This window comes from Oryctolagus cuniculus, chromosome 10 (genome assembly GCF_964237555.1).
Source record: "Oryctolagus cuniculus chromosome 10, mOryCun1.1, whole genome shotgun sequence".
In the NCBI taxonomy this organism is placed as follows: Eukaryota; Metazoa; Chordata; class Mammalia; order Lagomorpha; family Leporidae; genus Oryctolagus; species Oryctolagus cuniculus.
The window spans coordinates 62,086,922-62,103,664 of record NC_091441.1 but is presented as its reverse complement, the minus strand read 5'-3'; the positions used below and the strand labels follow the sequence as shown (position 1 = coordinate 62,103,664).

General features: G+C 42.4%; 1 protein-coding gene across 1 annotated transcript in view; it reads left to right on the top strand.

The window, feature by feature from the left end:
* AKAIN1 (A-kinase anchor inhibitor 1) overlaps positions 1–10,877 on the top strand; it is a gene marked incomplete at its 5' end in the record, with an annotated part of 89,562 nt that extends 78,685 nt beyond the window's left edge. The window contains one exon of the mRNA XM_070049819.1: positions 8,560–10,877. Within this exon, the coding sequence (XP_069905920.1) occupies positions 8,560–8,753 (194 nt within the window). The remainder of the gene's footprint in view (positions 1–8,559) is intronic.
* Positions 10,878–16,743: the final 5,866 nt, after the last annotated feature.

Sequence of the window (16,743 nt, the reverse complement as noted above, 5' to 3'; positions counted from 1 at the left end):
ATCTTTTGTTAAAGAGTTAAGAGATAGCCGGCACCATGGCTCACTAGGCTAATCCTCTGCCTTGCAGCGCCAGCACACCGGGTTCTAGTCCCGCTTGGGGTGCCGGATTCTGTCCCAGTTGCCCCTCTTCCAGGCCAGCTCTCTGCTGTGGCCAGGGAGTGCAGTGGAGGATGGCCCAAGTGCTTGGGCCCTGCACCCCATAGGAGACCAGGATAAGTACCTGGCTCCTGCCATCGGATCAGCGCAGTGCGCCGACCGCAGCGCGCTGGCCACGGCGGCGGTTGGAGGGTGAACCAATGGCAAAGGAAGACCTTTCTCTCTGTCTCTTTCTCTCACTGTCCACTCTGCCTGTCCAAAAAAAAAAAAAAAAAAAAAAGAGTTAAGAGATATGGTAATACAATCAAGTGATTTTTAGCTGAAAGAGGACAAGAAACCTCTGGACTGAATTCCCAGCCATGTCAGAGCTCATGGAAGGGCAAATTTATAAATGGCCTCATAAAGAGTTTTTGTGGTCAGAGTACCATTGAGTGCTAGCAACGCTAAATGTGTTTGAGAAAATAAAACCATACCATTGTCTTGTAACTCAAGGATCTCTCTCTCTCTCTCTCTCCCTCCATCCTTCATAGTTATTAATATAGAAAAAGCAATGAACTTGATTACTTTATACAGAAAAAAAGTCAGTTCCCAGTAGGTTGTTTCATATCTATATGTGAAAAGGAAAACAATTGAGGACATGGGAATTTTAGGGTAGTTAAACTTCTCTGGCTGATGCCACACATATGTGTCACTACACCTTCATTCAAACCCATGAATGTCCAGCACTGAGAGTCTATCCTAAAGTGAACCGTGAACTCTGGGTGGTGATGATGCAGATTCATAGATACGAACGAATGTGTCACTCTGAGAGTGGGGGTGTTGATAATGGAGGAGGCTGTGCAGTGTGTACGGGCATGGGAATTGCTGTGCCTTAATTTCAATTTTTCTCACGAAAAATTCTGAGCCTGGGCAGACAGCTCAGCCAAAAACCACGGTCCCCTAGGGCTGCGGTAACAGTAGGAGCCGCCACCGGGGGGCAGCAGAGACTGCGGAAGCACCCGGGTGCCTGGACCGGCAGGCAGCTGTGCTCAGCGAGGGTGGAGCTGCGTTTCTGGAGTCCAGGATCCCGCCCTGCAGTGAGGGAGAAAGTGTGCGATGCCCTGACTTCCAGGGGTCGCCCTGCTTTCCATTCGGGCTTCAGTTTTGTCGCTTCTTTTAATGCATAAGGTCCTATGGTGCCCCTTTTTTCTATCTCCTGCGTATCTGACTTCCACGTTTCCCTGATGGCCTCAGCGTGGGTTGTGCATGCTGGTTCCCTGCACGTCCCTGGAGAGAGAGCACAACCCCCCCCCCCCCTCCGTTTGGCTCTGCAGGGATTGTTCGGCGGCTCTCTGAGCGTCCGATCTGGAAAGGGACCCACTTAGAGAAGGTGAATGGAACGGGCAACAGCTGTGTCCAAGACCGGCCTGCCCTCTTCCATCCACCTGCTTGCTCCTCCTTGAATGAGACAAAACACGGACAGCGTGGAGACAGGTCCTGGGTTGGCCCTGGCCTCTGACCCTCTGACGGCCACTCCTAGCTTTCTTTACCCGGAATTCTAGAGCTTCCACCGCCTGCAAGAAGCCAGGAACTCCTGGGAGGCGTTTGCTGTCCTCAGGTTTTCCGGGCGAAAGGAGGAAAATCTATGTTTCTGTATTAAGCAGGTTGGCTTTTGGGTCACTCCGAACTTATAACCCAGTCTTGGTTAAATTTTGGTTTAGGTGCTCAGAAAATGAAGCATTCCAAGCATTTCTTGTTCTTTCTTTTTCTAAGATTATTTAATTGAAAGTCAGAGCTACAGAGGGAGAGGAGAGAGAGATCTTCCATCTGCTGGTTCATTCTCTGAATGACCACAACAGGTTGGACTGGGCTCGTCTGAAATCAGAAGCCAGGATCCTCTCTGGATCTCCCATGTGAGTGCAGGGTCCCAAGGACCTGGGCCATCTTCTACTGCTTTCCCAGGCTATAACAGAGAGCTGGATCAGAAGTGGAGCAGCGGGGACTCAAACCTGAGCCCATAGGGGATGCCAGCACTGCAGTTGGCAGCTTGACTGGCCATGCCACGTTGACCCCTCAAGCAATTCTAAGACTACATTTTCACATGCATGTTCCCTGCCTCAACATCCTCCAATGAAAAGCCTTTCCCTCGTGTCTGTGTTTTCCTCAGGGTCCTACAGCCCAGGATCAGTTTTTCTTTGCAGTTGTCGCTGTTGGTGTCTGGTTTAGAAATCTTTGGCTACTCCTAGATCACAAAGCTTGATTGTTTTACTTTCCTTTTTAAAAATTCTCTCTCTCCCACCTCTCATATATATATATATATACACACACACACACACACACACATATCACACACATATATATGTAATAGATATTTTTAATTAATTTATTTATTTGAAAGTCATAGACAAAGAGAGGGATAGACAGAGATAGAGGTCTTCCATCTGCTGGTTCACTCCCCAAATGGCCGCAACAGTTGAAGCTGGGCTGATCTGAAGCCAGGAACCAGGAGCTTCTTCCGGGTCTCCCAAGCAGTACAGGGGCCCAAATACTTGGTTCATCTTCTACTGCTTTCCCAGGACATAGTAGAGAGCTGGATAGGAAGTGGAGCAGCTGGGAATAGAAACAGCATCCATGTGGGATGCTGGCACTGCAGGTGGAGGCTTTAGCCCACTACACCACAGCACCAGCATATATATGTGTATATATATATATATATATATATATATGGCATTTTAGGTTCATAGCAAAATTGAGAGGAAGACACAGAGAATTCCTGTCCACCTCACTGCTACTACACACACCCAACCTTCCCAGTTGTCAACACTGCTAATCAGGGTGGCACAGGTAGGAATCCACACTGACACTATAGTTTTCACTCAGTCTGTAGTTTCATTTGGGTTGCCTCTGGATGTTGCACATTGTACTGGTCTGGACAAATGTCTAATGACCTGTATCCATCAGTATGGTATCATGTATGACAGATTCACTGCCCTAAAAAAACCCTCTGTGTTCTGCTGGCGTCACTTTTCAAATATAGATAACCTACGTGGAACTATTTTCTTTTTTATGTATAAAGGACTCAAGTTCATTGTTTTTCTAAATGAGGAATATGACCCCTTTCCTTTGATTGAAAATACCATCCATTTTCTACTACATGACAGTCTCACTTTTTCATAAATTAGGTGTCCATGTATGGGACATTGTTCAGGATTATTTATTTGATTGACCAATTTTTCCATCCCTATACCAATACCACACTTAGGAAATTGCTTACCTTTATAGCTGAGACTGAAAACCTGAGAAATTAGGTCTTTCTTAGTCATTATTCCTCCTCAAAATTATCTTTGCTCTTTTTTTTTTTTTGCCAAAATACAAAAGCGTGATTCCTAGGTTAAAATGATCATTCCCTTTTTGAGTTTTATTGGCACTGTTCCTTATGGCTTCTCCAAGAACTGTGACCTACTAATGCAGTATCTTTGTGCCCTCTACATAGCATGTGTCTCAGCTCAAAATGATTAATTTGCTTGATTCTTTGATTGCCATCTGAATCTTCTTCCACAAGACCATAAGCTCCAGGAGGGTAGAATCAGTGACTGTTCTGCCCAACCTTCTAATCCCCAATACCCTGTGCATAGGGCTTCTTTAAGTGACCCTTACTTTTATGAATGAGTGTGTGCATGAATGATACATGTTGGTCCTGTTGGCTATGTTGCCGCCCATAGTCCATAAATTTGGTGCTCTCTAAATATCTTTCTGATTCAACTCATCTTCTGTAGGAAGTTTTAATAAGCACCTTCCTGTAGTTCATGAGAGGCATCTCACATTCTGAAATAGCATGAATGGTATGTACAGAGTCATGGGTGCTTCTTATGTCCCATGCCTGATCTGATGGGATGGTGGGAACAGTGGGGCCTCCCTCACATATGACTTAGAAAAGTCCTGTACTTGCCAACCCCTGCCTTGGCATCTGGGTCTCAAATCTACCTTTTGGAGGCTCTAAAATGCTGCTTTTGATTAGGTTAGGTGCAAGGGGGGAACAGTGGGGATGGAAGCAAGCTGGAAACTCAGGAGCTGTGATTTTTTTTCTTGTTGGGAAGTCACCTAAGCTTAGCTTGTTTGGTAGCAAAGCAGGACAGCCAGGAAGACTCATTAGCAATTGGCGCAAATGAGTAAGAGCTAACATCTGGTCCTTTGTGGAAAATTCCTGTAGCTACAGAGCTGGAAAAAGACTTTCACTCTATTATTAAAGGGATCAGAAATAGGTCTTGTGCTCTGTGTTCTGTATGCTAGTCATTGATGAATGATGACACTGTCTTTATGGTCTCACGGAAAGCAATCTGATGGTTACCATCAGCAGCACTGTGTCTTAGAGAGTGGGCATGGGTGCCAGCAGCTGAGCTCTATCCTGCCCTAACAGAGGCTTCTGTAATTTACATTTTTAGTGACCCAGTGGAAAGGGATGAGAGATAGAGACTCTGTTTAGGATGCAATCTCTGCCACCCTCTTTGTGTGATCCAGAGAAAGTCATTGACTGGTTCTTCCAGATAGGAACACTCCCTGTGATAGGAGAGAATGGAGGTGGAACAGAAGCCCTGAGGAGAGAGGTGGCAACTCAGAGTTCAGGGTGATCTGTTGGAGACTGGATCCCCATAGGGTGGGCTGGGTGGTCATCAGGAAGCAAGGACCATGCAGATGCATGGGTGGAGGGGGAAATGTGTAATAAGTAGAAGTGAAAAGATGCGGAAGGCAAAATTAGTTGCATCACATGCTTGACTTCATTGTACTTATATTGGGCATTTAAGCATTTAAAGCTAATTAAATTGATTCAAAATCTTTTGTGAGAGACAAAAATAGAGTTGTAAATGTTAATTAGGCTACAGGATATTTGCATCATGTAAAACTAGGCAGTAGGCCACCCACCATGGCTAGATGATTCATTACATTGAGGTAAATTCAATGCATGTAAGTAAATGCCACTCCAAGGCTTTCTGTGGTTGACACTCTGCTTTCTGCTGGGCTACCATGCATTTCTTCACACTGTACTTATATTAAGGGTCTCTGTCCCTTCAAGTGAATGCAATAGGAGCATCAAAGACACACCTGTGAATGCCTGCTCTGTCCATTGCTTTGGCAAGGCAAAGAACTGAGTAGGTCCTTCCTTCCTTCCTAAGCAGCTGTGCTTTCGCCTCTGGACCTGATCATTCCACCCAGAGCTCACTGGGGCTGAATAAGCTGTGAATACTTTCAGTCTCTAGCTATGCTAAGAAGTGGCCTAAGGCATAATGGTGATGCGTTGAGTCCACAGTCTTCTCAGGAATTTCAGCGGAAGATAGAGCTAGGGTCAATCAGTTGCAGGCAGAACCTTAGCTGGAAAGCCCTTGGAGTAAAGGCAGAGTGTTAAATCATGAAACAAACATCACAAAAACACAAAACCAAGAGTAAGTTAATGCCACGAAGTTGGCCGATTCCAGGGCATGGGAGCCTATTGATTGGTTGAGCACCTGAAGAACTAAGGTCATCTCATGGCACAGGATAATCTGGGTATGGCAGTAATGAGCTCTATTGGCTTCTTCTAGTTTCTCAGTTGTGCTCTGAGGCTCAGCTGAGTAGTTCGAGTAAATCTGGCCAGGACAGCTTCTTAGTTAGTGCTCCTCCCTGACCTATAGCTTAAGGTACAGAAAGAGTATCGTTCCTCTATGCCAAAGAGCCAATCCCACAAATGTGCGTCTGTGTCTGGCTTGTGTAACTCTTTTGTTTTTTATTTCCTATAAGTGCTCAGTGTGGTTTTACCTCTCATCTTTATTCCTCTCTTCCTCGGTTCCAACCACTTGTCAGTTTCTTTGTCCAACATCCTCCACTGCAGACAGGGTCAACTCACAACGAGGATTGGTAGAACCAATCTTCTAGTCATCGAAGGCTCCTCTAAACACAGTCTGGTAATCCTGCCTTTGACTTCCTGATCATAATAAACTTGACAGTTTAGCTCAAGTAACTTAGCTGTTAGAACAGCTTAGTGCATATCCTAATATACAATGGTAGACACTTACTAAGTGCTTACTGGATGTCCAAACCCATGCAGGGTGCTCACAGATGTTATATTACTTAATACTCTAGCAGTCACCCTAAAAAGGTACTACTTTCTCATTTTACATATATGTCATAGGCTTACAGAAATGAGATGTCTTGCCCACGATTCCATGACTGTAAGTTGTGGAAAAGATTTGAACTCAGCTGTGTTGTGATTCAAAACATATATTCTCCTTTTTAAAATATTCCTAAGCTTTATCTATTTTTTTAAAAAAAGATTTATTTATTTATTTGAAAGCCAGAGTTACACAGAGAAAGGAGTGACAGAGAGAGACATCATCCATCCACTGGTTCACTCCCCAAATGAGTGTGATGGCAGTGGCTGGACTAGGCTGAAGCCGGGAACCAGGGGTTTCATCTGGGTCCCCCACATGGATGCAGGGTCTTAAAAACTTGGGCCATATTCTATTGCTTTCTCAGGCCATTATCAGGGAGCTGGATTGGAACTTGAGCAGCTGGGACTTGAACCGGCGCCCAAATGGGATGCTAGCACTGCAGACGGCAGCTTAACCCACTGCACCACAGTGCTGGCCCCAAAACACATATTCTTAATGGCTGTTCCCTAGTGTTTCATAATGTTGTTAGTTACTATACACTCTTCTTCTACAGAGAATATTTAATGTATTCTTCTTTGCCCCTTTAATGTTTCATTCATGGGACTGGTGCTGTGGCATAGTAGGTAAAGTTGCAATATGGGTGCTGGTTCAAGTCCCAGAATCTCCACTTCAGATCCAGCTCCCTACTTAAGCACCTGGAACAGCACTGGAGGATGGCCCACATTCTTGGGCCCCTGCACTCATGTGGGAAACCCAGAAAAAGCTCCTGGTTCTTGGCCTCAGCCTGGGCCAGCCATTGCAGCCATTTAGAGAGTGAACCAATGATGGAGGATCTCTCTCTCTCTCTCTGTCTCCTTCTTTCTCGCTCTCTGTAACTCTTTCAAATAAATGAATAAATAAGTAAATCTTAAGAAAAGGTTTCAGCTGTACATTAAAGTTCTGGACATCTCTGTTCAATTTGCTATAGATAGCTCATTTTATCCTGCTTTTTTTCTTCACTCTATTGTTCTTTGTTTTGAATAAATTTATCTTGTCTTGTGACAAGATACAAGACAGTAAATACTTTAGAAGATAGACAGAAGTGATAAATAAATGACCATTGTTTGTTTAAAAAGATAAGACCCTCCTTGATCTTTCAGAATGACTCAATATTATGTGCTGTTTTTCTCATGGGTATATAAATTCTGTTGTTAATTTATCAGCCTTGGTGTAAGCCATCTATTTTCCATGTTAAGTATATTTTCATGGAAGCAGAAAATCTGAATAGAGGAAACAAATGGCAAGACCTTATTGAATAAGGATTGATGCCAATTCTGTTTATCACTATAAATGTAAGCAGGTGAAATTAAAAATGTTCAAGATTGCACTTTCATCAAATGTTAGATTAATGAACATCTTGCTGTATTAAGCTTGCTGCATAAAATATAGAGTTCAAGACTTCATTTTCCTTAAACAATATTTCATATATGTAACTATACATATTTCATATATATTATATTTATATATAATTATTATTTTATACTATTATATTGCCATTATATATTTACATTAATATTAATTAAATATATTATGTACTTTTTTGGACATGAGTAGGGCCTGGAGGTGGGCATCTGAGAACTAATATAGTGGCTTTTTGATCACTTGAGTCCTAGGCTCCTTCTAAACGATGTTTGCCCCAAAATCAGCATATCTTGAATTTCTTTTTCCACAAACATTTTGAATATGTTATTATATATGTTAGATATGTTTTTGGCAGCAGGTAACCTATGAATAATGATGCATGAGACAAAAAAGTTTTATTTTCATAACATGCAAAAAGCTTGTAAGTTTGTGATCCAGAGCTGGTACTGTTGCTTAAAGATGCCTTCCAAGCTGGGCTATTTCTTTCTTCCCAACCACACCTGGAATGTTGGTGTTCCCCTCCAAGCTTACAGGGAGATGGCTGCATCACCAGGGGGCATTGTGTCTGCTTTGCATGTAGGAAGGAGGGGGAAGGAACAAACAGCCACAAGGCAAGAGTCTGCGCCTCTCCAAAAACTTTGCAAGAGGTCCTCTTGGGCCAGGACTGTCTCAAGACCACCTCTAGCAGCTGAAGGTTCTAGCTAGTAAAAAACATAAGTTGCATGCATTTCTTGGGCAAATCAAATGGAGATTCTGTTGGGAGGGAGGAAGGGGAGACAAGAGCTGTGTGTGCTGCAGAGGGCTCTGCTCAGGTAACTGGGCCACTGCAGTTGTTCCTACTGTCTCCCCCTCTCTCCCACCTTTCTCTCTGACCCCTCCATGTCATAGTTCCTGAGATTAATTTCTCTCCTTCTCCCCCGCCTTTCACGTCTTTGGCTAGGTGAGAAACCTGGAAACGAGCCTGAAGAAGTGAAGCTGCAGAATGCCAGCAAGCAGATTGTGCAGAATGCCATCCTGCAGGCTGTGCGGCAAGTCTCCCAGGAGAGCCGGCGGAGGGACGCCAGAAGCAGTGACAGCCGGGGTTGCTTCCAGCTGGGTGTGGGAGAGTTAACCAAGAAGCACGAAAAGAAGTAACGCAGTAGATCTGGCTCTGGTCATACGCTTGGTTTCCAGCCTTCCTCTTAGTATAGGATGCGTCGCCAAATCGTTGCCAGTAAAGCAAACCAAAGTGTCACCGACACCTAGTAGTAGAATGAGTTTACACTTGCCCTTGTCTGAGAAGCAGTTTTGAAAACGTGCATTAGATGATTCTGATTGCATTTGTGCAGTGCCTCTGACACATATTGGGGCAAAACATGGCCCTGAAATTGCAGAAATAGCTTTGCAGCACAATTTAGTTTAAGTCAATCTTTTTTTTCCTTCCTTCCCCCTACTCATCCAATCTCCTTCCTTCTTTCTTTCCCTCCTTCCTTCCCCTTCCTCCCTCCCTCCTTTCCTTCCTCCTTTCCCTCCTTTTACTCTTCCCTCTTTTCCTCCCTCCTCCCCTCTCCTCCCCCTTCCTCTCTCCTCCTCTCCTTCTCCCCTTCCTTCTTGTCTCCTCCCCTCCCCTCTTCTCTCTCTCCTCTTTCTCTCTTTCCCTCCCTTCTATTCTTTCCAATTGGGATTCTCAGTCTTTTTTATTTACTCTGCCTTTCACGTATTCTTCTGTGAATTTAATCAGCAGTCTTTGGTTGTTGTTCTGATATGTTGGGTACAGAGTTGTGAACTTTACAATATTTTAAGAGATGCTAGAAAGGTGAGGGGATGTAGTTTTAGTTCCTTTCAAATATGGAGTTGAAGGCTTTTATGAAGTGAGTTCAGGTCCAAGATCAATTCAGCAAAGACAAATTGTAAGGCCAAGTCCCTGAGGATCATAGCAAGGCATGTATTTATATTACTTTTAAAAGGGGAGGAGTTAAGGATTTTCAAGAACTCAGTCTTTTAATCCCAGCTCTCGGGAATATTACAGATTTATTTTCCCATCTCCAGGATTAAATGAAAGAACACAAATGAATCTATACATGACCTGCCAATGACCCGATTCTTCACCAGCCTCATAAAGAACCAGCACTGTAGTTTTCCTCCACTACTGTGCATCCTGAATAATCAGAGTCTGGTGTGATTAAGGGGTGTAGCATCCTTGGCAGGAACTCTAGGGCCTTACAAATACTGAGTTGTCATCAGACTATGCATTTGCACTGGTACTTTAACCCTTGTAACTTTCTTCTTCCATAAATCAGATTTTTTGATATTATGAAAATCATACAGGTCAGGAATAACACTTTTTGTTAAGGATATAGAACACCATGTCTTTCAAGTCTCTGTGGCATGACAATTCAGTGGGATAATAAAGCGACAGTACTGTGAAGCGGCCACAGAGATAAGTGTGTATGTGTGTAAATAATGCCATCTCTGTTGTGACAGCATGACTTCCTGTTCCATCTCTATGTGGATAATGCACGTTTGTCTAAAGTCATTAGAATACCATTTCCTGGGCTTCACAAAAGTGACTGAGTGGTGCTACTGGGCACGGAGGAAGACTTTGGCCCTGGTTAAAAACTCTGGCTTCAGAAATATCAATGTCAAATTTGAAAGTTTTTTTAAAGCAAAATATTATAAAATGTGATTGATATATTAAGATAGACTTTTAAAATTACAATATGTTGCGCTTCCCAGAATGGACACCGAAGATAATTGTAGATGATTGAGAAACTTCTCTTATCAACTCTATTAAGACTATCTCTACTGTGCATAGATGGAATAAATTTTATGAGAGAATGGATGAGGGAAGAAGCAGAAGTATTGAGTTAAATATTGTTTCTACATAAATATAATTTAGCAGAACAAATGGCAACTGAAGAATGAATTTAATTTGACTTAAAGTCATAAAACTGGCATAATACAATTGCCTAGCATGGATAGAGGGAATGAAGGCATTCAGGGAAATTATTCAGGTATGCCCACAAGTAAAAAATAAACCCAATGCTTATAGTTTTCAAGTGACTAGGCACTGCATCTCCTAAAATGTCTGGCTATAACCAACCTTGGTTTGCATTGTCAAATGGCCAAAACATATCAACATGCTATCTTTCCTCTCTGATGTGTCTGTGCTAATGAACTGGGGATCCTCAGAACATCTTGTCAACCTCTGTGTCTAAATGTTTATAAATAAAATATATCCGGCTTTGAAATACGTTGTCCTTGTAAGTAAAATTTTCTATCCCTAATGTTTGGCTCATTTTCTCATTTTGCATGTGGATCTTACCAGTGTAAGACACTTCTAGTCGTTCCTTTTTTTTTTTTTTTTTTTTTTTGACAGGCAGAGTTAGACATTGAGAGAGAGAGAGAGGTCTTCCATCCTTCCATCCGCTGGTTCACTCCCCAAATGGTCACCAACAGCCGGAGCTGTGCCGATCCGAAGCCAGGAGCCAGGTGCTTCCTCCTGGTCTCCCATGCAGGTGCAGGGCCCAAGCAGTTGGGCCATCCTCCACTGCCTTCCCGGGCCACAGCAGAGGGCTGGACCGGAAGAGGAGCAACCGGGACAGAACCGACGCCCCAACTGGGACTAGAACCCGGAGTGCCGGTGCCGCTGGTGGAGGATTAGCCTAGTAAGCTGCGGTGCCAGCCACTTCTAGTCTTTCCAAAGTCTGTTTTCAAATCCTTGGTTTCATGGCCAGGGGAAGTGCTTCGTTTATGGGCTCTTCCTTGTCAGTGTCTTGGGATGGTATTTCCTAAGGCTTGAATGGAAACCAACCTATGTTAAGAAAGACTTTTTGCTCTCAGGAAGTAGAGGTAAGTGGATCTGGAAGGTCAAGTGTCTATTATGATATCTTCCAAGATAGGAAGTCTAGAGCCAAGAACTGAGATACTGAGAAACTCTTAGCGGACAAAAGCAAGTTAAGTAACTCCTACATTCATTAGACAGGTACCATATTGGCAAAATCCTAGGAAAACTCAGTCATAAGAATAAATGTATTCATTGAGCTTACACCTACAAACTATCCATATGAAGATAAATTTATTGGGTTTTATGAAGGTACTTCAGAAATTTCTCAGAGGTGCCAGTATTGTGGTGCAGCAGGTAAAGCCACTATCTGCAGATGCTGACATCCCATCTGAGCACTGGTTCCTGTCCTGCCTGCTCCACTTCTGATCCAGCTCCCTGCTAAAGGCCTGGGCATAGCAGCAGAAGATGACCCAAGTGTTTGGGCCCCTGAACCTTTTTGAGGGAGACCTGAATGAAGCTCCTGGCTCTTGGCTTCGGCCTGGCCCAATACTGGTCATTGTGATCATCTTGGGAATGAACCAGTGGTGGAAGATTTTCTCTCTCTCTCTCTCTCTCTCTCTCTCTCTTTAACTCTGACTTTCAAAATAAATATTTTTAAAAACTTCTTAGAAAGTGGAATTAAAAGATATTTATTTTGGTATAATAATTTAAAATCCATACCCTCAGGAGTCTTCAAACAGTTCATGGAAAATGGGCTTTTTGAAAAACTGCATGGATCTCATTCTTTTTTCACCAAAATAAACTTTCATGCACTTTTTGAAGTACCTCATACAAGGGGCCTGAAGAACTTCATTTGACATAGGATTAAGGTTTGTACATAACCTAGCTTTTAGTGTTAGGAATTAATGGGAACATTTTATTTACTGTCTTATTTTCCTGATTTACTATGAGATGCAGCATACATTGGCTTCCCAGCTCTGTGTGTCCAGCTGTTCACATTTGCTTTGCCCATCCCTGGGGTAAACTAGAGAAATCCTTTCCTGTCACTAGGCTTTCCTGTAATCATTTATTGAGGGCAGAGAATGTGGTGTGTAGACACAGAACAGCCGACTGGCTCTTAGACTTCAATCTCTCTCTTTCTCTCTCGTCCCCATAGTTCTCAGGATCCTGGCTGTTACCTGGTCCAGCTTTGACTGCTGGAACCATTTAGAGATGAACTAGCAGATGGAAGAACTCTGTCTCTCTCTTGCACACGCGCGTACCACTCTGCCTTTTTTTTTTTTTAACTTTTATTTAGTAGATATAAATTTCCAAAGTACAGTTTATGGATTACAATGGCTCCCCCCCCATAACTCCATTGGCCCAACTAACTAAAAAAAAAGAGAAAAGCCACTCTGCCTTTTAAATTAACTGATTCATTAACACTTTTTAAGAAGACGGAAGAATAAAGCTGCCTTACAAAATGCTTATTGAATAAAAAATTTGACAAAGATACTGAAAGTCCAGCAGAAATATTTATTGATATAGAATATGATATGAATATGATAAGAGTAGACAGTGCTACTAACCTTAAAAATGATAGCTAAGGAAAGACACAGGAACTCCAAAGGGAACAAAAAGGAAGATCACAGTACAGCGTGGACATGCATTCCTCTTGCTCATGTTCCCTACGAGCCACATTGGCAAGTGCCTGAAATCCTCAGGCATGTGTGAAGAATGAAGGATGACGTGTGAGACTATATCCTTTGTCTTCTGGTTACAGTGTAGTGGGAGTAGCTACTGGAAGATGAAGAAACCGAAGGAGTTCTTCTTAGACAAGAGTGGCAACCCAATCTTCCAGAAATGAAGAAAGAGAAAAGGAAATGTGATCAAGAGAGTAAGATTTAGGCAGGACAGGGGCACAGGTACCCAGGCAGAGAATCTGAAATAATTTACCCACTTGAGCTTGCTTTACAGAAAGCATTCTAGGAAAGTTTATCTTGAAACATCATATTGGGTGTGATGGCAGGCCACTACAAGGAAAGCCCAAGAAACCTGTCTGAGTCAGACTTTGAACACAGTGTATGATGGTGGATGTTGCTTGAGCAGGAAGTCTTCCTGCCTTCCTGCTTCTCCTTTTCTGTATTCTGGACACTCCCCTAACTCTTGCTATGGAAACCCTGGCAGACTGGTACTCAAAGAGACAGTTTGTTTAGGGAATTATACCTCTCTACTGTCTCATTTACTTGTCACAAATAAAGATTCCTTTGAGGATGATTATTTGGTGACTCCACCCCCATGGAAACAGACCCTTTGTTTCTACTAACACAAGCAAGGAAGGAAGGGAGAGGAAAAAGCATGATTTTATATATATATATTTACATATATATACACACATATATACATATATATATACATGCACATATATATATATACACACACACATGCATGTACATGAATGTCTACTCATATCATATTCTAGGAAATGGAAACAATATGCTCAATAGCAAAACTTTCAGAATAAAACACAAACTCTTCAAACTTCTGCATAGAGAGAAAGTCATTTACAAAGGAAAATATTCATGCTGGCCTCCGACTACTTGATAGCAATATTCAGTGGCCTACTCTGAAGGCGATGCAGCTACAAGGGAGCCCTGAAGGAGGGAAAGGATGAAGTAAGGCTATTACTCCTAAACAATATGTCACTGAAGAATAAACCCAAGTATCAAAGACACTCACAAACTTAAAAGTAGTCAACTAATACTAAAATTCCTTTGTCAAAAAACCATGAACTTCCACTAAAGCAAAGATGAATTAAAATAAAATCATAGGAGTAAAGGGGCTGTGGCCAAAGGACTAATGAAAAAGAGTGTGGCTATGGAATGGATATTATATAACTGTGAAAATTATGGCTAAGAAGAAGGTAAATTATTATATATATTTTAAAAGATTTGTTGATTTATTGAAAGAGTGACAAAGGAGGAGAGGGAGAGTCGGAGAGGGAGGGTGAGGGAGAGGGAAAGGGAGGGAGGGAAATAGGGAGAGAGGGAGAGAGGGAGAGGGGGAGAGGGAGGAAGGAGAGAGGGAGAGTGGGAGAGAAAGAAATATCTTCCATTCCCTAGGTCACTCTACAAATGGCCACAATGGCCAGGGCTGGTCCAGACCAAAGCCAGGAGCCAGGAATTCCATCTTGATATCCCACATGGGTGACAGGGGACCAAGCACTTGGGCCATCTTCCACTGCTTTTTTAGGCACATTAGCAGGGAGCTTGATTGGAAGCAGAGCAGCCAGGACTCAAATCCACACTCTAATATGTGATACCAGCATTGCAGGTGTCAGTTCTTTGCACACAACCCTGGCTCCAAATTGTTTTATCTTGATAGCATAGGAATTGAACTAAAAAAATCAGTGGGTAGGCAAGTAACATCATGCAAACGACTTAATCTGTTAAAGAAAAGAGAATGTGTATGATCTCAAGTTGAAATATCTAATCAGTGGGTGCAAGGATGCAAACTTCTGTTAGGTTTCAGAATTCCTGTTCTCAGTCTTACGGGAAAACTATGGGATAAAGAGTTATTTAAAGATTAGCAATTTCTTTGTATTCCACTTATATTCTTTTTCTTTCTTTAACTTAAAAATAAATGAAATACAATATAGGTACGTTTTTACTGTTTTCTCTTCCATCGGAATAACCTCTTGATAAGAGATGCAACCTACTGTTCTCTCATTCTTTCCCCCCCTCTGCCTGCCAGGCATCAACTCTGTGTGTGAAGGCCCGTTTGAGATTTTCCCACTGAGTAAACAAATTCCATTGATCATTAGACTTAGGTCACAGGTAGCACACTGTCAATAAGAGAAGACAGAATGATTTTGTTCCCATGGTGTTTTTCAATTTTTAAAGCAAGTTACCATTGTGCAGTAGCTCCTCTCTTAGCTGATTTCTACTTAACTTATTACTGTATGCATACGTCACTAATTGAGTTATATATATAGCCACTGCTGTTGCCGTCCATCCATATGCCCTCAGCACTTGCCATTTCCCTATGCACAGATGGCTTCTTGATGCAAATAGCTTTTGTGTTTTGCCGTGGGTCTTTTTCTAGCTACAGCTGTGTACTAAGCCTACATAAGGGGCCAACTGGAAGTGCCAGGGAGCCATGGCTTTAGGAGAGTTTTCAAACAATTATGAATAGAAGCTGGGGCATAAATACCACAGTGCCCTTTTCCCTCAGGTGGGCCAACTGTGAGGCAAATCCCAGCCTCCTGGTAGTGATCACCTTCTCTCTCATTATCCTACCTTCCCATTGATGCTTCCTAGGACAAGCTCCTGATTGAGTCACTTTTTTTTTTTTTTGCAAAGAAACCTTTTATTTAAGGAATACAAATGTCAAAAGTACAACTTTAGGAATATAGTGATTCTTCCCACCATACTTGCCTTCCCACCCACACTCCCACCCCTCCTCCTCCTCCCTCTCCCATTCCCAGTCCCATTCTCCATTAAGATTCATTTTCAACTAACTTTATAAACAGAAGACCAGCTCTATACTAAGTGAAGGTTTCAATAATTTGCTTACACACAAAAAATCTGTTTGAGAACAAGTTTTAAAGTTAATTATCATAATACAACTCACTGAGGACAGAGGTCCTGCATGGGAAGTTAGTGCACAGTGACTCCTGCTGTTAATTTAACGATTAACTCTCTTATGTGTGATGTCAGTGACCACTAGAGGCACTTGACATGAGTTGCCTAGGCTATGGAAGCCTTCTGAATCCACAAACTCTGTCAATATTTAGACAAAGTGGAAGTTCTCTCCTCCCTTCTAAGAAAACTACATCTTTCTTTGATGGCCACTTCTTTCCGCTGGGGGCTCACTCACAGAGCTCCTTCATGTAGAACATTTTTTGCCACAGTGTATTGGCTTTCCATGCCTGAGAAACTCTCATGGGCTTTTTAGCCATATCCGAATGCCTTAAGGGCTGATTCTGAGATTAGAGTGTTACTTAAAGAGATTCTCATTCTATGAATCTGCTGTGTGCACTGCTTCCCATGTTAGAACATTTTCTCCTCTTTAATTCTATCAATTAATTATTACCAGACACATGATCCTATTTACATGATCACTTTAACACTCAATACTATCTATATGTTCACTTTAAAACTTAATATGATCACTTTAATATTTAAGATGGCATTGCAGAGAGCTGGATAAGAAGTGGAGCAGTCGGGTCTTGAACTGGCACCCATATGGGATGCCAGCACTTCAGGCCAGGGTGTTAACCTTCTGCAACACAATGCAGGCCCCATATATTCTGGTTATTAATCCTTTATCAGTTGCATAGTTTGCAAATTATTTCTCCCATTCTGTTGGTTGCCTCTT